This window comes from Vanellus vanellus (assembly GCF_965231255.1).
Source record: "Vanellus vanellus genome assembly, contig: HAP1_SCAFFOLD_110, whole genome shotgun sequence".
Lineage (NCBI taxonomy): Eukaryota > Metazoa > Chordata > Aves > Charadriiformes > Charadriidae > Vanellus > Vanellus vanellus.
This window is the reverse complement of record NW_028127815.1, coordinates 194,099-214,915: the sequence shown is the minus strand read 5'-3', so window position 1 is coordinate 214,915 and position 20,817 is coordinate 194,099. Positions and strand designations below refer to the sequence as shown.

Below are 20,817 nucleotides of genomic sequence, written 5' to 3'. Positions count from 1 at the left end.
TGCAGGAAAGGCTCTGGTGGTCCTTCGGTTTCATTAGGCAAAATATGGAGCCGTCAGCAAAGGCCAAAAGCATCCTGGGTGGTAGGAACAGGAGCACAGCCAGTGGGAGTGGTTAACACCCTGGGCTCAGCACATCTGAGAACAGATCCAGAACACTCCCCCAGGTTCTGACCCCCTACAATGCCTGAGAGACATTGGTAAACTGGAGCCCGTTCAGTGGAGGGCCACCAAGGTGGTCAGGGTTGGAGCACTTGTGCTGTGAGAAGAAGCTGAAAAAGCTGGGCTTGTCCAGCTGGAAGGAAGGAAGATCTTGGGGGAACATGCAGCAGCATGTCCCAGTGGACAACAGGATGCCCATGAGCCAGCAATGTGTCTTGTTGGCCGAGAAGTCCAATTGCATCCTGGGGTGCATCAAGCAGAGTGTGGCCGGCAGGTCGAGGGAGGTCATCCTCCCCCTCTACTCTGCCCTGGTGAGGCCTCATCTGGAGTACTGTGTCCAGTGCTGGGCTCCCCAGTTCAAGAAGGACAGGGAACTGCTGGAGATGGTCCAGCAAAGGGCTACGAAGATGATGAGGGGATTGGAACATCTCTCTTGTGAGGAAAAGCTGAGGGACTTGGGGCTTTTTAGTCTGGAGAAAAGGAGACTAAGGGGGGACCCTATCTATGCTTATAAATACTTAAAGGGAGGGTGCCAGGGGGATGGGAATAGTCTTTTTTCAGTGGTGCCCAGTGATAGGACAAGAGATAACAGGCGCTAACTTGAACATAGGAAGTTCCATCTTAACATGAGGAGGAACTTCTTTCATTTTAGGGTGGCAGAGCACTGGCACAGGCTGCCCAGAGAGGTGGGGGAGTCTCCCACTCTGGAGACATTCCAAACCCGCCTGGACATGTCCTGTGCAACTGCTGTAGGTGACCCTGCTCTGGGAGGGGGCTTGGACTAGATGATCTCCAGAGGTCCCTTCCAACCCTGACCACTCTGTGATTCTGTGAAACTGGAGAGATGTGGATTTGAAGGGTGGATTGTTCGGTGGATGAGGAACTGGTTGGATGGTCCCATCCAGTAGTGGTCAACGGCCTCATGTCCAGATGGAGACTGGTGACAAGTGGTGAACCTCAGCAGTCTGTACTGGGACCAGTACTGTTCAATATCTTCATCAATGAAAAAGGCAGTGGGATCAAGTGCATCTTCATCAAGTATGCTGATGATACCACGCTGAGTGGTGCGGTTGACACTCCCAAGGGTCAGGATGTCATCCAGAGGGACCGGGACAGGCTCAAGAACTGAGCCCGTATGAACAGCATGAGGTTCAACAAGGCCATGTGAAGGATCCTGCACGTGGGTCGGGGCAATCCCTGATATCAATACAGCCTGGGGGATGAAGGGATGGAGAGCAGCCCTGCCGAGAAGGACTTGGGTATACTGGGGGATGAAAAGCTGGACATGAGCTGGCAATGTGCGCTCGCAGATCACAAAGCCAACGCTATCCTGGGCTGCATCAAAAGAAGCATCACCACAGGTCGAGGGAGGGCATTCTGCCCTTCTGCTCTGCTTTGGTGAGACCCCACCTGCAGTGCTGCTCCAGCTCTGGAGCCCTCAGCACAGGAGAGACATGGACCTATTGGAGTGGGTCCAGAGGAGGCCACAAAGATGCTCCGAGGGCTGGAGCACCTCTGCTGTGAGGAAAGGCTGAGAGAGTTGGGGTTGTTCAGCCTGGAGAAGAGAAGGCTCTGGGGAGACCTTATTGTGGCTTTCCAGTACCTAAAGGGGGCCTACAGGAGAGCTGGGGACAGAGTTTTTAGCAGGGCCTGTTGCGATAGGACAGAGGGTGAGGGCTTTAATCTAAAATGGGGGAAATTTACACTCGATATAAAGAAACTTTTAACAATGAGGATGGTGATACACCGGCCCAGGTTGCCCAGAGAGACAGGAGATGCCCCATCCCTGGAAACATTCCAGGCCAGGTTGGCCGGGGCTTGGAGACAGCTCATCCAGTTGAAGGTGTCCCTGCTCATGGCAGGGGGGTTGCACTAGATGACCTTTAATGGTCCCTTCCAACCCAGACCATTCCATGATGCTAAACAGAGCCCGTTTTTACTGGGAGGGGACCAAGTCTGTACTGGAAGGGTTTAATGAAATCCAGTTTGAAATGGTACAGTGCCCAGTCATACTGGGAGGGGATCAGAGGATGCAGTTTATACTGGGAGCGTGCTCAGCCTGTACTTGGAGGGGTTGAAGAGGACTAGTTTGTAGTGGGAGGGGCCAAGTTTGTACTGGCAGGGGTTAAAGCAACCCAGTTTGTACTGTGACAGAGCCCAGACTGTAGTGGGAAGGGGCCAGGGGCTCCAGTGTGGACTGGGAGGGTGGCCCAGTGTACCCTGGGAGGGTCTAAAGGGATAAAGTTTGTACTGGGACAGGGCCCAGTCTGTTTGTACTGAGACGAGGCCCGGACTCTGCTGGGATTGGGTCAGAGGATCCTGTTTCTACGTGGAGAGGGCCCAGTCTATACTGGGAGGAAACTGGGGGATCCAGTCTGTACTGAGATGAGGCCCAGTCTGTACAGGGCAGTGTTAAAGCGATCCATTTTGTACTGGTACACGGAGCAGTCTGCACTGGGAGCTGGGCTGGGATCCACTTTGGACTAGGAAGAGACTCTTTCTCCGCTGGGAGGAATTAAAGGGATTCTCTTCATACTGGGACAAGGCCCCTTCTGTACTGGGAGGGAATCAGGGGATGCAGTTTGGACTGGGACAGGGCCCAGTCTGTCCTGGCATAAGTTAGAGGATCCAGATTGTATTGGAGGTGGCCAGTTGGTAGTGGGTGGGGACCGGGGAGTCCATTTTGGACTTGGCATTGGCCCAGTCTGTACTGGGAGGGGTTAAAGGGATCCAGTTTCTATTTGGACGGAGTCCAGTCTTTACTGGCAGGTGTTTAAGGGATCCAGTTTATAAAGGGACAGAACCCAGTCTGTACTTGGAGGGGTTAAATGGAGTAATCTCTATTTGTTGACAGTCAGTTCTGTACTGGGAGGGGAGCACGGGATCCATTTTGTACCAGGAGGGGACCCAGTCTGTACTGGGAGGGGGCCACAGCATCTAGTTCGTACTGCCACGGGGACCAGTCTGTAGTGGGAGGGGTTAAGGGATTTGGTGTGTACTGGGAAGGGCGCAGTGTATACCGGGAGGGTTTAAAGAGGTAAAGTTTCTCATGGAATGGGGCCCAGGGGTTACAGGGAGGGGGCCATGGGATCCAGTTTGTACTGGCACCTGACCCAGTTTCTGTGTGGAGGGGATGAGGTGGTGGAGTTTGTACTGGGACAGGACCTAGTTTTTACTAAGAGGGGATCAAGTGATCCAGTTTGTACTAGGAGAGGGCCCCATCTGTACTGGCAGAGGTTGAGGGGATCCACTTCATACTGGGTCAGGGCCCAGTCTCTGCTGGGAGGGGTTGAGGAGATCCACTTTCTAGTGGGACAGGGGCCATCCCTTTAGGGATGCAGTTTATACTGGGAGAAGGCTCAGTCTGTACTGGGAGGGGATTGGGGATCCAGTTTGTACAGGGATGGGGCCCAATATTCTTGGGCTTGGTTCAAAGGGCCCCATTTTGGACTTGAAAGGGCCCAGTCTGTGCTGGGAGGTTGCCAGGAGATGCAGTTTGTACTTGGATGGTGCCCAGTCTGCATTCCGAGGGGATCAGGGGATCCCACTGCTACTGGGATGGGGCCCAGTCTATACTGGGACACGTTAAAATGATCCACTTTGTACTGGACAGGACCCAGTCTGTACTGGGAGGTGTTAAATAAAGGCCAAGAAGGCAGATGTCATGGTGGGAGTCTGCTATAGACCACCCAACCAGGATGAAGAGACAGATGAAATATTCTAGAAGCAGCTGGGACAAGTGTCAAGATAGTCAGCCCTTGTCCTCATGGGGGACTTCAACTTACTGGATGTCTGCTGGAAATGCAATAGAGTGGAGAGGAAACAACCCAGGAGGTTCCTGGAGTGTGTTGAGGGTAACTTCCTGACACAGGTGGGGAGGGAGCAGAGGAGGGAAGCACCCCGCTGGACCTGTTGTTTGCCAACAGAGAAGGGCTTGTGGGGGATGTGAGGATTGGAGGCCTTCTTGGGCATAGTGATCATGAAATGACAGAATTTTCAATTCTTGGTGAAGTAAGGAGGGGGGTCAGCAGAACTGCCACCTGGGACTTCCGGAGGGCGGGCTTTGGCCTGTTTAGGGGTCTGGTTAACAGAGTCCCTTGGGAGGAAGTCCTGAAGGGCAAAGGAGTCCAGGAAGGCTGGACATTCATCAAGAAGGAACTTTTAAAGGCACGGGAGTAGGCTGTCACCATGTGCCGAAAGACGAGCCATCAGGGAAGAAGACCTGGCTGAACAGAGAGCTTTGGCTGGAACTGAGGGGGAAAAAGGGGTTTATGACAGTTGGAAGAAGTGGCAGGCAACTCAGTTGGACTGCAAGGATGTCATGAGGTTATGCAGGGAGAAAAGTAGAAGGGCTAAAACCCAACTAGAAACTAATCTGGCCATGCCATAAAAGACAATGAAAAATGTTTCTGTAAATACATCATCAAGAAAAGGAGGGCCAAGAAGAATCTCCATCCTTTATTGGATGTGGAGGGAAACACAGTGACCAGGGATGAGGAAAAGGCTTACGAACTTAATGCCTTCTTTGCCTCAGTCTTTAAGAGTAAGACCAGTTGCTCTCTGGGTACCCAGACCCCTGAGCTGGAAGACAGGGTTGGGGAGCAGAATGAAGCCCCCACAATCCAAGGGGAAATGGTGAGGAACCTGCTACATCACTTAGAAATACACAAGTCTATGGCGCCGCTTGAGATCCACCTGAGGGTACTGAGGGAACTGGCGGGTGTGCTCAGCAAGCCACTTTCCATCATCTATCAGCATTCCTGGCTAACTGGGGTGGTCCCAGTTGACTGGAAGATAACAAACGTGGCGCCCATCTACAAGAAGGACCAGAAGGAGGACCTGGGGAATTACAGGCCTATCAGTCCGACCTCGGTGCTGGGGAAGGATATGGAGGAGATCATCCTGAGTTCCATCATGCAGCACATACAGGAGAACCAGGCGATCAGACCCAGCCAGCATGGGTTTATGAAAGGCAAGTCCTGCCTGAGAAACCTGACCTCCTATGACAAGGTGACCGGCTTAGTGGATGAGGAAAAGCCTGTGGATGTTGTTTACCTGCGCTTCATTAAAGCCTTTGACACTTTTTCCCACAGCGTTCTCCTGGGGAAACTGGCTGCTCATGGCTTGGACAGGTGTACACTCTGCTGGGTAAAACACTGGCTGGACGGCCGGGACCAGAGTGGTGCTGAATGGAGTTCAATCCATTTGGCGGCCGGTCACACGTGATGTTCCCCGGGGCTCAGTACTGGGAATGGTTCTCTTTAATATCTTTATCAACGATCTAGACAAGGGGGTGGAGTGCCCCCTCAGTAAGTTCGCAGATGACACCAATTAAGGTGGGAGTGTTGATCTGCCTGAGTGTCGGAAGGCTCTACAGAGGGATCTGGACAAGCTGGATCCATGGGCCCAGGCAAATGGTATGGGGTTCAACAAGGCCAAGAGCCGGGTCCTGCCCTTGGGTCACAACAACCTCACGCAGCGCTACAGGCTTGGGGCAGAGTGGCTGGAAAGATGCCCAGCAGAAAAGGACCTGGGGGTGTTGGTGGCTGAATATGAGCTGGCAGTGTGCCCAGGAGGCCATGAAGGCCCACAGCATCCAGGCTTGTACCAGTAATAGTGTGGTGAGCAGGACTAGGAAAGTGATCCTCCCCCTGTACTCTGCACTGGTGAGGCCCCACCTCGAGTACTGTGTTCAGTTCTCGGCCCCTCAGTACAACGAAGACATTGAGGTGTTGGAGCGTGTCCAGAGAAAGGCAATGAAGCTGGTGAGGGGTCTGGAGGACAAGTCTTGTGGGGAGCGGCTGAGGGAACTGGGATTGTTCAGACAGGAGAAGAGGAGGCTGAGGGGAGACTTACTCGCTCTCTACAGTTCCCTGAAAGGACGTTGTAGCGAGGTGGGGGTTGGTCTCTTCTCCCAAGTAATGAGAGAGAGGACTTGAGGAAATGGCCTCAAGTTTCTCCAGGGGAGATTTACGTTGCGTATTAGGAAAAATTTCTTCAGCTAAAGGGCTTTCGAGCATTGGAACAGGCGGCCCAGAGAAGTGGTTGAGTCACTGTCACTGGGAGTATTTAATGGATGTGCAGATTTGGCACACAGGGACATGGTTTAGTGGTGGACTCGGCAGTGTTAGGTTTACAGTTGGACTCTATGATCTTAAAGGTCTTTTGCAATTCTCAATGATTCTATGATTCTTTTGGGACTCTGGATTTTGTTCTGTCCTTGCCCCTTTTTGGGAGGGCAGGAGGTGTCACAGAATTTTCCTACACTCAGGCTCGCTCACCCTCACACCCCACGGCGACCAGGAAGAGCCCTGAGCCACCAGTGAGGGGCAGGACCTGCCTTCCCAGGGCCTGGGGGTCAGGGTTTGGCCTTTCTGCTGCATCAACCAAACCAAGGGGTTCCTCAGCATTACAGCCACCTGCACAGTGCCTTTGCCTACCTGCAGCCACAGCCTCCAGTTATCTCCTCTAACAAGTCCCTGGGGAGGCTTTGGCAGTAACGACCCTCAATGGGGCCAATCAAGGCTTCAAGGTACTTTGCTTCTGACTTGGACTTCTGGAGCACTTTGTTCAATCTTCTCTCAGTGCCTGAGGCTCATGGACTCAGCACCAAATACACCGTGGGGCTTATTAAAAGACAGAAAGCCCTAACAAGGTGTTCATCGTTCTTGTAATTTTCTTCAAATCTTCAAGACTTGTACAGCCAATTAGAGAGGTTTCAGAGTGTAGTTAAGGAGGAGATTTCAAAGCGCACCTAAGAAAAATGTCTTTTTTTATTTTAAAGGATATACTATATTGCTCCCGATTATCACTTATGATTAGGATAGAAGCATTCTCTGATTGTTCTGGATACAGGGTGTCCCTTCAGGGGGTCTGGACAGGGAGGAGAAGCAGTCCCTGGAGGTCTGACACTGTAGGACAGCTTTGCTCCTCACCTCCCCACCCTCCCCATTTCTGACATTGGCCACCTGGGACTGACACCCCTGGTCCTTGCATCAGACTTCTCCACTGAAGTCTGCAGCTGGATGTCACAGCTCCATTGCCCCATCTCCCACCTGCGCTCCTCAGAGCCCTGGCTGCACCCAGGCGCAGGAGAACTTTTCCTGTTTGTAAGAAAAGAAAAGTAAAGCATAATCAGATTTCCTAAACAATAACACACAGTCCGCAATCACACGCTCAGGACGAGCTACCTCTAATGAGGCTGCCTTTCTACAAGGGAGTTCTTATGAGAAAGAGTTTAGGAAGGTAGATAGACAAGACATATAAACACAATTAAGGAGTTGGCTGAGGAGACAATTAGATTGTTGAAAGACAGGCAAGCTTTGAACTCCTTGAAAGTCAAAGCAGCAGCACAGGTGAGAGGTATCTGAGTGAAGAAAGAGTAAGGGGAGGAGAAAACTGGCGAAGAATGGAAAGGGCCTTTGCCCAGAGAGTCTGCATCTGCAAAGATGACTTTAGAAATGAACATTGTCTCAGGAGAAGGGTAAGCATCTGAAAGATTAGAGAAAGTACACACAGTGTGTACCAGGGAGAAGAGTGGTAATGAGGTTACAGGGGAAGATCAATATTTCTTTGGAATATCCCTTTTGAAAGGTCATGGGATTGGCAGAGGTCTCTGGTGAGAGAGGACAAGCAAGTGTAGCACCTGTCTTTGAAAGAGTCCAAATGTGCAACCCAGGGAGCCAGTGGCTGTACAAGCTCACTTTGGTGAGGAGTGTTGTGCCATCAGTCAGAGCCCTCCGTGGTGACATTTCCGGGCACCAGCAGCAGAAGAATGTGTCCAAGAACCATCAGCATGGATTTCATAGAATAGAATCACAGAATCATAGAATTGTTGAGGTTGGAAGGGACCTTTAAGATCATCAAATCCAACCATTAACCTACCCTGGCAGAACCACTTCTAAACCATGTCCCCAAGTACCACATCTACCCTTTTTTTAAACACCTCCAGGCATGGCAAATCCATCACCTCCCTGGGCAGCCTATTCCAATGCTTGATAACCCTTTCAGTGAAAAAAAAAAAAAAATCCTAATATCCAATCTAAACCTTGCCTGGCATAACTTGAACCCATTTTCTCTTGTCCTATCACTTGTCACCAGGGAGAAGAGGTCAACCCCCACCTCTCTACAAGCTCCTTTCAGGGAACTATAGAGAGCAACAAGGTATCCCCTCAGCCTCCTTTTCTCCAGGCTAAACAACCCCAGGTCCCTCAGCCGCTCCTCATAAGATTTGTCCTCCATACCCCTTACCAGCTTCGTTGCCTTTCTCTGGACACGCTCCAACACCTCAATGTCCTTCTTGTAGTGAGGTGCCCAAAACGGAACACAGCACTCGAGGTGGGGCCTCACCAGTGCTGAGTACAGAGGGATGATCACTGCCCCAGTCCTGCTCACCACACTATTTCTGATACAAATCAGGATGTCATTGGCCTTCTTGGCCACCTGGGCACACTGCTGGCTCATATTCAGGCAGCTGTCAACCAACACCCCCAGGTCCTTCTCCCCCGGGCAGCTTTCCAGCCCCTCTGCCCCAAGCTTGTAGTGTCCATGGGGTTGTTGTGACCCAAGTGCAGGACCTGGCACTTGGCCTTGTTGAACCTGAAACCTTGTTGAACCTAAAGCCTTGTTGAACCTGTTCTTATGGAAATAAGCACAAATGAAGAGATGTCCTAAACCCAGAATTCAACAGACTACTGAAAGATAAATTTTAACTGCCTGAAGCTCAAAGCAGCAGTGGGATTGTTGAGAGGTGTCTGAATGATGAAAGAGGAAGGGGAAGGGGAATGTAGAGAGCAGTCGCAAGTGCTTCTGTTCACATGCATTGCTGGAAAGGTGCCTTCAGACATGGCCACTTCGTTTAGGAGAGGTGGAAATACATGAAAGATGAGGGGGATTAAATTCAGAGGCTGGGAGAGAGAGTCCTGACAATGCAAAGAGAGGGAAAGGTCAGTAGCTCTCGTCTTGCTGTCAATGGACATCCTGAAAACTCCTCATCTACATCTCATGGGAGAACACCAAATGTTTATTAAAATTATTCTCTTGTTTTAGCTGATGAGGTCATGCTCATACACATGTCAAAATGTCTCAGGCTTCCAGGCAGCGCTCCGCTGTCTGACCATCAGTACCCAGTGGTACCTCCAGAGGACCCTGTGTCTCTGAAGCACCTGCCTGGGCCTGGCCGCTGTCCCAGAGGAGCTGCTGGAGACCAGAGCCCCTGGGAAGCTGCAGCTGGAGCCTGAGCAGAAGGTCCCAGGCACCTACACTGGCACCGCGCTCCCGTGTCCCTCTCACTGCATCCCACCCCAATTTTATGATCACTTGCCTTTGCAAACAAAGGCAGCACACAAAATCGCTGAGAAATCACTTATTAAAACAAGACAAAACCAAGCAAAGAGAATAACAACACCAAAAATGTTTGAAGTTTAAAGTTGCAAGAGGAAATCAACCAAAGCACAAATACAGGCTGGGTGCAGAATGGATAGAGAAAAGCGCTGAGGAGAAGGACTTGGAGGTGTTGGTGGATGAGAAGCTCAACATGAGCCAGATATGTGTGCCTGCATCCCAGAAAGCCAAGCACATCCTGAGCTTCATTAAAAGCAGCATGGCCAGCAGGTCGAGGGAGGTGATTCTTCCCCTCTGCTCTTGTGAGTCTCCACCTGGAGTACTGCATCCAGCTCTGGAGCCTCCAACAGAAAAAGGACATGGACCTTCTGGAGTGAGTCCAGAGGAGGCTCACAAAGATGATTAGAGGGCTGGAGCACCTCTCCTCTGAAGACAGGCTGAGAGAGTTGGGGTTGTTCAGCCTGTATAAGAAAAGGCTCTGGGGAGACCTTATTTTAGCCTTCCAGTACCTAAAGGGGGCCTACAGGAGAAATGGGGAGGCACTGTTTTCAGGGAGTGTAGCGATAGGATGAGGGGTAATGATTTTAAACTGAAAGAGGGGAGATAGAGATTAGATATTAAGAACAAATTCATTACTCCAAGGGTGGTGAGACACTGGAACACGTTGCCCAGGGAAGTGGTGGATGCCCCATCCCTGGAAGTGTTCAAAGCCAGGCTGAATGGGGCTTTGAGCAACCTGGTGTGGTGGGAGGTGTCCCTGCCTATGGCAGTAGGGTTAGAAGTAGATGGTTTTTAAATTCCCCTCCAACCTAAACCATTCTATGATTCCATGAAATATGGAATAAGAAATATGAAATAAGAGACGACAAAAGCTCTCTGAGAGATCTCCTCCAGTGCTTGACTATCTTGATGGGGAGAAAGATTTTCTTCATGTTTTTCAGCTGACGTCCATTGGCCTTCCTCCTCCCGTCATGCACAACAAGGAAGAGCCTGGCAGCCTTTTAATGCAAGAAGATACGGGGCAACTCATGAAAGAGGATGAAGAGATTTGTCAAAGTCTTGGTGATGTTCCCCATTTGCAGGAGGGGAAACTGCATCAAGGAGGTTTGATTGTCCCCCTCCCCTTTCTTGGCCAGAAAGCCAAGGAGGGATAACATAGCAGACAGAGGAATTGGTAATGAGCCTGTCCAAGGCAGGTGAGATGAACCTCACTGGGATAGTGTGGGTTGTTCCTGGAGTCAGACACAAATGTCAGGGCTGTGAGGAGCCCCCACCTCATTTGGCCTCATGCACTCCTTCTACACACAGGGGTGTTTGGAGACACGAGTCCTTCCCTTCCACAGGCAGAGGCAGAGCATTGCAGCAGTCGTAGTGTCTCCCTGGCCTCCTGTTGCCAGTCCCAGAGGCTGGCCGGCACCTCAGCCCTGTGGTGTGTCCCCCTGCTCTTCACCCACCTGAGATGCCCCAAATCGTGAAGAATGAACAGGGGGACCTCAGTTCAAGGAAGCACATTCCAGTGCTTCATTAAGAGGGTTTCCCAGGGGACCATACTCTCCAGGTGGAGTGACCTCAGGACACCGTCTGTCCCACAGTCCTTCATGGCACCCCTAAGAACAGCTGATGGCGTTTGTGCTCACTTGGGTTCATCTTACCACCCGCACGCAATGTGTATACTTCTGTCTCCTCTGTACAACGCAAACACAGTCTTCACACCTCGTCTTTCAATGTCCCTCTGTGGAGGGAAGAACAACCTCTTTGAGCTGGGTAAGAGGGCAGTGCTGGAAACGGTGCTTGTTAGTGGCTGCCCTGTGACGATTGCCCCGGGGCAGCTTCCCTGGGGTGTCCCATGAACAAAGGCAGAGACATCACCCTGCTCTGCTGCTCCTGTGTGTCTCTCCCAGGAGCCTGGGCTGTGTGAGGACACTGCTGTGTGCCCCTACCCTGCACGCTCACACACTTTAGCTGTACATTGGTGTTTCTCCCTCCCCAGCGTTTCCGAGCCCAGCTGTCCCAGTCCTTCCCAGCTCTCCCCACTCCTCTACCTTCTCCCCAGCCGAGCAGAGCAGCCCGGTCTGGTTGGGCCCTGCAGCAAGGAGGAAACGGAGGTAAGTAGCAGTGTCTCTTCTGCTGTCATGTCCTGGAGATCCCATCCCAGGAAGCGCGCAGCCCCCGTTACCAGCAGCGCTCCCCAGGAAAGCACAGAGTCCTGGCCTCGGCGCTCCTCTGGCAGCTTCTGCTGTCCCAGCCGCAGGGCAACCTGGCCCAAGCTGGCACTCACAGCCAAGTGTTTCTCTTTCCATGTCTCCCCTGCACACACACCGTTCCCTGCTCTTCTCCCAGGACATCCCACCTGCCCACAGAGCCTTTTCCCAAGGTCAGCACGCCTGTGCTGGCTTAGCCAGTCATTGCTGCACCCTGTCCCCATGGTCCCCACAGCCCCTGAGCTGGTGATGCTGCTCTGCAGAGCAAGTGAGCTGTGGTGCCCAGGACCAATGGGCTGATTCTGCTGGGCTGTGCTGGTCAGGCTGGGAGGCAGACCCAGCTGATGGTGGTCACTGCCACTGAGCACCTCCCACACAAGCTCTTATGTGGCCATGGAAGGTGCTCAGAGGTACCCTGCCTTACTCCAGTGCTGTGAGATGTGTTTGGGTGCTGCGCTGGATCCAGTCTGCGAAAGTTCACTGAGGGTAAAATGAATCACTTGCCAGACTCCTTTCCCTGTGCCAGCTGTCTCCCTCGGGGTTGCAGAGCTCTCATTTGCAGGCTCATACACAGATTTGGTGTGTTGTCTGTGGGTGACACCACAATGGACAGGCTCATGCTCAGTTGGGACCATTCACTGCTGACTCCCTGGCACACGCTGTCCCTGCAGATCCCTTGTGCTCTTCTGGCAGCTCCCAAGTCCCTCCAGAAAAAACGCTGCTCTGCCATCAGCCCTATGAACTGCTGCAGAGCCCCAGGCAGGTTCGTTGGAGACCATTCACTGTCTGCATGGGCCCTGGCCACCAACAAGCAACACCTGAACCAGCCCTAAGTCCCTAGAAGGCCATCCTGGGACCACAGTCTCATGGCACTGAGCCCACAGAGAACAAACAAAGCAACAAGGCTCTTTAGAGTCTATTCCTTGGGCATGTTCTTGAGAGCAACTTTGGAAGAAGACCGAAGCTTTCAAGCACTGTGTTGAGGACATCCCCTGTCATAATGGAGATGCCGTTATAGAGGTCAGCTGTGTCACAGAAGTGCTCATGGCCTGTCCCTGCCTGCAGTCACAGGACTACCACACAGCAGGACTGTGACCCCTGAGGCCTTACACCTACACAAGGGCTCCAAATGAGAGCGTGGAAGTGGCAAGAGAGCAGGTCTGGCAAGACCGAGGCTGGTGCGCCCTGGCAGTGCTGCTGTGCTGGGACTCGTTCCCCTCCACCTCTGCACACAGGCACTGCCCTGTGTCTTTACAGAGGTCTCAGAGGAAGGATCTAAGACAAACAAGTCACTGCAGGGTCCTTTCTTTTGTTTGAATACACAGAGAGCACTGCACCTGAATTACACAGTCTGTGGGTCAAATTCTACAGGTACACAATGAATTAGAAGTGGGAAGAATAATAAAATTTTGCTGAGCACAACATTATAACAAGAAAAACAAAGAAACACACACACACACAGCAAAAACCTGAGAAGACAGGCTGGGCCTGTTTAAGAGTTACACTCTGAATGCTGTGCAGAAGAAAACAGACACTCTATTGCTTCTGAAAAACAAAAGATGAGGGGTTCTCTGCTGGAGGCACCACCGAGTACAGAAAGGACACCACCAGGTCAAGGGATAGGGTGGCGAGATAGACAGGGGCTTCAGGTGGGTAAACGCTGATGTGCTGACAAACAGAGGCCATGAGGAGGTGAGGGAGGAACATGGGAAAGACTTTGTGCTGCCCCTGCTCCGAGGGGATCCTCAGCACAGCCCTGAAGACCTGCACATAGGACAGCACAATGAAAACAAAACCGCCAAATCCAAAAACGATACTAATCACAAGTACTGCATCTTCCCTGAGGTAGGAGTGTGAGCAGGAGAGCTTGAGGATGTGGGGGATTTCACAGAAGAACTGGTGCAGGGCATTGCCCTGGCAGAGGGGCAGTGAAAATGTATTGGCTGTGTGCAGGAGAGAATTGAGAATCCCACTGCCCCAGACAGCTGCTGCCATGCGGACACAAGCTCTGCTGCCCAGGAGGGTCCCGTAGTGCAGGGGATGGCAGATGGCAACGTACTGTTTGTAAGCCATGACAGTGAGAAGAGAAAACTCTGCTGCAACACAGAAAAAAACAAAACAAAACAAAAACAAAAACAACCAAACACCTGCACAGCACATCCTGAGTAAGAGATGGCCCTTGTGTCCCACAGAGAATTGGCCATGGCTTTGGGGAGAGTGGTGATGGAGCCCAGGTCAAGAACAGAGAGGTTGAGGAGGAAGAAGTACATGGGGGTTTGGAGGCGGTGGTCACAGGTGAGGGCAGTGATGATGAGGCCGTTTCCCAGGAGGGCAGTCAGGAAGATGCCCAGGAAGAGCCAGAAGGTCAAGAGCTGCAGCTCCCGAGTGTCTGCACATGCCAGAAGGAGGAAGTGGGCATTGGAGCTGCTATTGAACAGCTACTCTGGGCATGGCGTACTGCTGAAAGAGAAGACAGTGACAAGATAAGGGAGACATCTTTGAGCCCATCCTATGCTGTTTCCCAACAAATCCCCTGATAATTTTTTCTTTGGCATACTTTCCTCCATTTCTGGGAGGAGATGTGTTGAAGGACATGTGTCTGAGCAACATGTGTTGGGCACAAGGACTGAAGGATAGCAGTAAAATGATGAGGCTTCTGGGTCAATACTTCCTTCAGTGAAAACCCTGACACAGTGTCCCAGCCTTCCTTTCCACAAAACCCTTCCAGAGGGGATGATGGCCACAGGGCCATGGTCTCATTGAAATTACAGAGACATGGTGGGATAGCTCGCAGGACTGGAATGCTATCACGGACGGCTATGTACTGTTTCGGAAAGACAGGCCAGCAGGGTGAGGTGGTGGAGTTGCTTTCTACAAGACAGAGCAACTGGAATGTCTTGAGCTCTGCCTGCAGCTGGATGAAGAACGTGTTGAGAGCTTATCGTTAAGAATTAAGGGACAGGCGATGTGGGAGACACTGCTGTGGGTGTTTACTACAGACCACCAGATCAGGAAGAGGAAGTTGATGAGGCCTTCTACAGACAGCTGGAAATAGCCTCCTGGTCACAGGCCCTGGTTCTCACAGGGGACCTCAGCCACCCCGATATTTGCAGGAAAAGACACAGCCAGGCACACACAGTCCCGGAAGTTTCTGTAGAGCATTGATGAGAACTTTCTGACACAGTTGGTGGGGAAACCAACAAGGAGAGGTGCACTGCTGGGCATTTTACTGACAAATAAAGAAGGACTAGTTGGGGATGTGAAGGCTGGGGGTAGCCTTGCTGCAGTGACCATGAGATTGTGGAGTTCTGGATCCTGTGTGGAAGAAGCAGGGCAAAAAGTAGAATTACAAGCCTGGATTTCAGGAGAGCTGAATTTGGCCTCTTCAAAGACATACTTGGAGGAATCCCATGAGCAAAGGCTCTAGCAGGAAGGGGGGTGGAGGAGAGCAGATTAATAGAAAAGCTCCACTTCCTCCAAGCTCAACATCAGTGCATGCCTATGAGTAATAAATCAGGCAGAGGAGGCAGGAAATCTGCATGGACAAGCAAGGACCTTCTGAAAAAACTCAGGTGCGAGAGGGAAGTTTACAGAATGTGGAAAAAGGGAGTGGCCACTTGGGAGGAGTATATAAACATTGCGAGAGTACATAGGGATGTAACGAGGAAGGCTGAGGCGCACGTGGAAATAAACCTGGCCAGGGATGTCAAGGACAATAAGAAAGGCTTCTCCAAGTACATCAGTAGTAAAAGGCAGACCAGGGAAAATGTGGGCCTCCTACTGAATGAGGTGGGTGCCCTGGTGACGGAAGATGCAAAGAAGTTGCAGTTACTGAATGCCTTCTTTGCTTCAGGCTTTACTGCTAAGGCCGGCCCTCAGCAATCCCAGACCCAGGAGCGAAGAGAAAGAGTCTGGAAAAAGGAGGACTTTCCCTTGGTCGAGGAGGATCGGGTTAGAGATCATTTAGGCAAACTTGACACCCACCGCCCTGATGGGATGAACCCAGGGGTGTTGAGGGACCAGGCAGATGTTATTGCAAAGGTGCTCTCCATCATCTTTGAATGGTCACGAGGGACAGGAGAGGTGCCTGAGGACTGGAGGAGAGCCAAAGTCATGACAGTCTTCAAAAAGGGCAGGAAGGAGGACCCAGGAAACAGCAGGCCGGTCAGTGAGACCTGGAAAGGCTGAAGAGTTGGATGGAGAGGAACATAATGAAATTGAACGAGGGCAAATGTAGAGTCCTGCACCCTGGGAGGAAAAATGCCATGCACCAGTAAAGGTTGGGGGTTCACCTGCTGCAAAGCAGCTTTGCTAAGAGGGACCTGGGAGGCCTGGTGGACAATAAGTTGACCATAAGCCAGCAATGTGCCCTGGTGGGCAAGAAGGCCTATGGTCTCCTGGGGTGCATTACAAGAGTGTGGCCAGCAGGTGGAGGGAGGCCATCCTTCCCCTCTGCTCTGCCCTGGTGAAGCCACATCTGGAGTACTGTTTCCAGTTCAAGAAACACAGGGAACCACTGGAAAGAGTCCAGTAGAGGGCTACAAAGATGTTCAGGGGACTGGAGCACCTCTCTTATAAAAATCAGCTGAGAGAGGTGGGTACGTTTAGCCTGGAGAAGAGAAGGCTGAGAGGGGATCTCCTCAATGCTTATCAGTTTCTAAAGGACGGGTGTCAAGAGGATGGGGCCAGACTCTTTTCTGTGCTGCCCAGCAACAAGACAAGGGGAAACGGGCACAAACTGGAACACAGGATATTCCATCTGAACACAAGGAAAAACGTCTTTACTTTGAGGGCACCAAAGATCTGGAAGAGGCTGTCCAGAGAGGCTGTGGAGTCTCCTTCCGTGGAGATATTCAAAAGCTGCCTGGCTGCATTGCTGTCCAACCTGCTGTAGGGGACCCTGCTTTCGCAAGGGGGTTGCACTAGACAACCTCCAAGGGTTCCTTCCAACCTGTACCATTCTGTGATTCTGTGATCCTGTGATTCTGTGATCTTCTATGATTTCTGTTGGCCAAAGGGATTCCCCACCAGTGCCCACCGATGCTGCCCTGTCTCTCAAAAGTGCTCCATTAGAGCTTGCAGTTCTCTGTACATGTCCTGAACCACCTCTGGCACCTCAAATGCCACCAGGTGTTTGCATGGGAAAAGCTCCCTCCTGGCCTCTGTCTCCATTACTCACAGGGCAGCTCAGAGAAGGAGCTCACACTGATTAAGGGCAGCTGAGCTGAGGCAAGAGGAATCCTCCCTCCGGTGGGTCTGTGGGGTGCACCGGGGAAGATGAATGTCCCTCCGGCCTCAGGAACACTGCTGAGAGCTGAGATGCCTCATTGACTTGGCTCAATCCCTGCCCTGCACTGGTGGAAATGATCCCTGGCCTGTCACTGCCTCCGTGCCCTGCCTGGCAATGGGGCAGGAATGGGGGTTTCCAGAGGGGAACATGGACACCTCCTGTAGGTCCGCACACCCTGGCAAACAATTCCACCTGCAGGAATCAGTCCATTCAGGGTTCAGAAAGAGACAGTTAGTGATGACTTCATTGTGCTTCAAACTCTGCTCCCCAGGAGAGACCCCGCTGCCTTGGAGGAGCTGTCAGCCCTGGAGGCGCAGGGACACCTCGAGGGATTGGGGCAGTGTGGGGAGGAGGCAGAGAAAGCCACAGCTGGTCCTCTGCTGCTGAGCTGGGCCGGGCTGCTGGGCCGGAGGGAGCTCCTGGCAAGCGGGCAGCGCTGCAGAGAGACAGCTCTGCCCAGGAGCAGCTCCTCTGCACAGCGCAGCAGGGCTGAGGGCACTGCCTGCAGGCAGCGAGGGCAGAGCAGGGAGGCAGAGAGAGGTTGAAGGCAGTCTGGAGAGGGAGGATGCTGAGGGTGAGTGGGGGGAGAAGTCTTCCCAAAGCAGAGCAGCTGCAGTAGCTGGAGAGATCTCCAACAGCTGGCACCTCCCACAGCCCGTGGGATCTTTCAGGAGGACGCTCACACTTCTCTGCTGTGGAAGAAGAGGACATTCTCTAGATTGGGGCTTCCCTGCTGCACCATCAGAGGATCAGGGCATGACGGCTGCCTTCTCCCAGGAATGGTTGAAGGGCTGTGAAGGTGGGTGTGCAGGCAGGGGTGTGCAGGGCTGTCCTTGCCAGCAGGGTCCCTGCAGCCTGGGGGCCGTGTGCCGGGCAGGCTGGGCAATGTCCTTCTGCTGTGAAGAGGGCGCTGTGTGAGTCAGGGCTCTTTACACCTCCAGATGACCTCTGGTCATTCCTGGAGGGACTTTTCAAGATGTTCCCTTAATGAGTTCCCTTAATGTGAAGGTAAATTTCTTTTGCTGTTTCTTCTCTTGGTTGGCTGGGTGGGCAGTGGCACATGACCAAGAGGACTTTCAAATGAAAGATCAAAGGAGGGACCCTGTAGAGATAAGGAACTTTCCTGAGTCTGTGTCTTTGGTTTCCAGCTCTGGGGGCTACAGACAGCACCAGCATCCCTGTTCCAGTCTCAGCGGGATCTGTGGCACCTGCTCTTTAGCCCCTGCTAAATCTCTCACTGAGATCCCCAAAATTGGGTAAGTCCTTTGGGTGTTCATGGAAGCTGTGAGTGCCCTCCAGGATGCCAACCTGTCCCATAGCACCTTTGTGTTATCGCAAAGCCCCACAGAGAAACAGAGACTCTGTGACTGAGGAAATGCTGTTGGGTGGGTGAAATGAGCCGTGGGTGTCCTTGGCTAAAGGTGGGCTGCTGAGACCTTGAGAAAGGGTGAGACATTTCATAGTCTGAAATGGATCCTTCTGCTCTCAGCAGTGTCTGATTGCATAATAGAAGAGGGTAATCCCCCTCCATCTCATGACGGTGCAAGATGGAGGGACAAACCATCTGCCCTGACTCTGCTCTCTGCCCCAGGCAATCCTCATGTCTCACAGCACTCACTCTGTTCTCCTGGAGTGCAGCACAAATGCTGAGGGTTTCTGACATCCCAGAACAGTGCCCAGGGGAGGTGGGGGAGCTGTAAAATACCCAAAGCCTCTCCAACTGCCTTCTGTATCCTGGTCCCTTAGCAGTGCATGTGCAGATGCTGACAAGACCTTCTGCATTGTAGGTGGTTCCATCAGAACAGGTAGAACATCGGCACGGACCCCGGTCCTCACTCTTCCCAGGAACTCTTCCCTCCTCACAGCACAATCAGCAAGAGTAAACCAGAGCTCGAGTCAGGAAGCGGAGGAATGTCTCCTGGAAAAGGAAAAGGGCGTATTACAGGAGGGGCAAAGTCTATGGGAAATGGCTTTCATTTTCCTTAGGGAAATCTCTGGTAACAGACCTCGACCACGTCCCCCTGCCCAGAAGCAGCAAATGTCCAACAGCAGCTCCATCACACAGTTCCACCTCCTGGCATTCGCAGACACACGGGAGCTGCAGCTCTTGACCTTCTTGCTCTTCCTGGGCATCTACCTGGCTGCCCTCCTGGGAAACGGCCTCATCATCACCACCATCGCCTGCGACCACCGCCTCCACACCCCCATGTACTTCTTCCTCCTCAACCTCTCTGTTCTGGACCTGGGATCCATCTCCACCATTCTCCCCAAAGCCATGGCCAATTCCCTCTGGGACACCAGGGCCATCTCCTATGCAGGGTGTGCTGCTCAAGTCTTTCTGTTTGGCTTCTTCATTTCAGCAGAATTTTCTCTTCTCACCATCATGGCCTATGACCGCTACGTTGCCATCTGCCATCCCCTGCACTACGGGACCCTCCTGGGCAGCAGAGCTTGTGTCCTCATGGCAGCAGCTGCCTGGGCCAGTGGGTTTCTCAATTCTTTCCTGCACATGGCCAATATATTTTCACTGCCCCTCTGCCAGGGCAATGCCTTGGCACAGTTCTTCTGTGAAATCCCCCACATCCTCAAGCTCTCCTGCTCACACTCCTACCTCAGGGAAGTTGGGCTGATTGTGGTTAGTGTCTGTTTAGCCTTTGGTTGTTTTGTTTTCATTGTGGTGTCTTACGTGCAGATATTGAGGGCTGTGCTGAGGATCCCCTCTGAGCAGGGACGGCACAAAGCCTTTTCCACGTGCCTCCCTCACCTAGTGGTTGTCTCCCTCGTTATCAGCACTGGCATGTGTGCCTACATGAAGCCCCCCTCCATCTCCTCCCCATCTCTCGACCTGGTGGTATCATTGCTGTACTCGGTGGTGCCTCCAGCAGTGAACCCCCTCATCTACAGCATGAGGAACCAGGAGCTCAAGGATGCCCTATGGAAACTGACCCAATGGACGCTGTTTCACCGAAAATAACCTGCTACCCCTTCTCTGCATATTGCCCAGGGCTTATCTTAGATCATGAGCCTAATTTTTCTCTTGTCATAACCCTGCTGATTGATATTTTTCTGGGTTTATACTACTTGTTCTAAGGCTTGATCCTACTGGGTCTGACCCTTGCACAACACTGAGTCAGATGTGGCCGGTCAGGTAACAGCTCTTAAATGAAATGCGATGTCTCAGGTAGAATATCGAGAAAAGGGAAAAACAGGGAGAAACAAAACATGGGCGGAGATAAATATTTTTTAATAGAACAGTAACAGAAAGTAAAAGCAGTAGCAGTAACAACAACAATAATAATAATAAGTATATATAGAATAAAGTGATGCAAAATATATTACTGTCATCACCCAATGATCATTTGCCCCGCCTGTCTGGAGAAGTGATCACCGATTCCTTCCCCCAAGCCAACTCCCATTTATATACTGAGCATGACGTCTATGAGATGGAACATTCCTTTGGCCAGCTTGTCTTCTCTGTGCCCCCCCACCTTCTATGGGAAGTTGAAAGAGTCCGTGACTTAATATAAGCATCACTCAGCAACAACTAAAACAATATGTGTTAACAATGTTATTCTCATAGTCAATCCAAAACAGAGCAGCTACCAGGAAGAATATTAACTCTATCCCAGGCAAAACCAGGACAGCGTCCGCCCCTTATTCTATACCATCTACCTCATGCCCAGGTCTTACACTTTTCCATAAATCACCACCATTTTCCTGTCTTTCATATATGTATATATGCACACAGATATCATTCCCTTAGTCCATGGCCCATCCCACTGAAATGTCCCTTGAGTTCATTTAGTCCATGACTTTGGGCTCCAT

At 51.8% G+C, this 20,817-nt stretch overlaps 1 protein-coding gene across 1 annotated transcript; it reads left to right on the top strand.

Moving 5' to 3' along the window:
- Positions 1 to 19,030: 19,030 nt before the first annotated feature.
- On the top strand, positions 19,031 to 19,966 carry LOC309684965 (olfactory receptor 14A16-like; the record flags this gene model as incomplete). The annotated part of the gene is made up of 1 exon (XM_082500798.1): positions 19,031 to 19,966. One exon carries the CDS (start codon positions 19,031 to 19,033, stop codon positions 19,964 to 19,966), a length of 936 nt encoding a protein of 311 aa, XP_082356924.1.
- Positions 19,967 to 20,817: the final 851 nt, after the last annotated feature.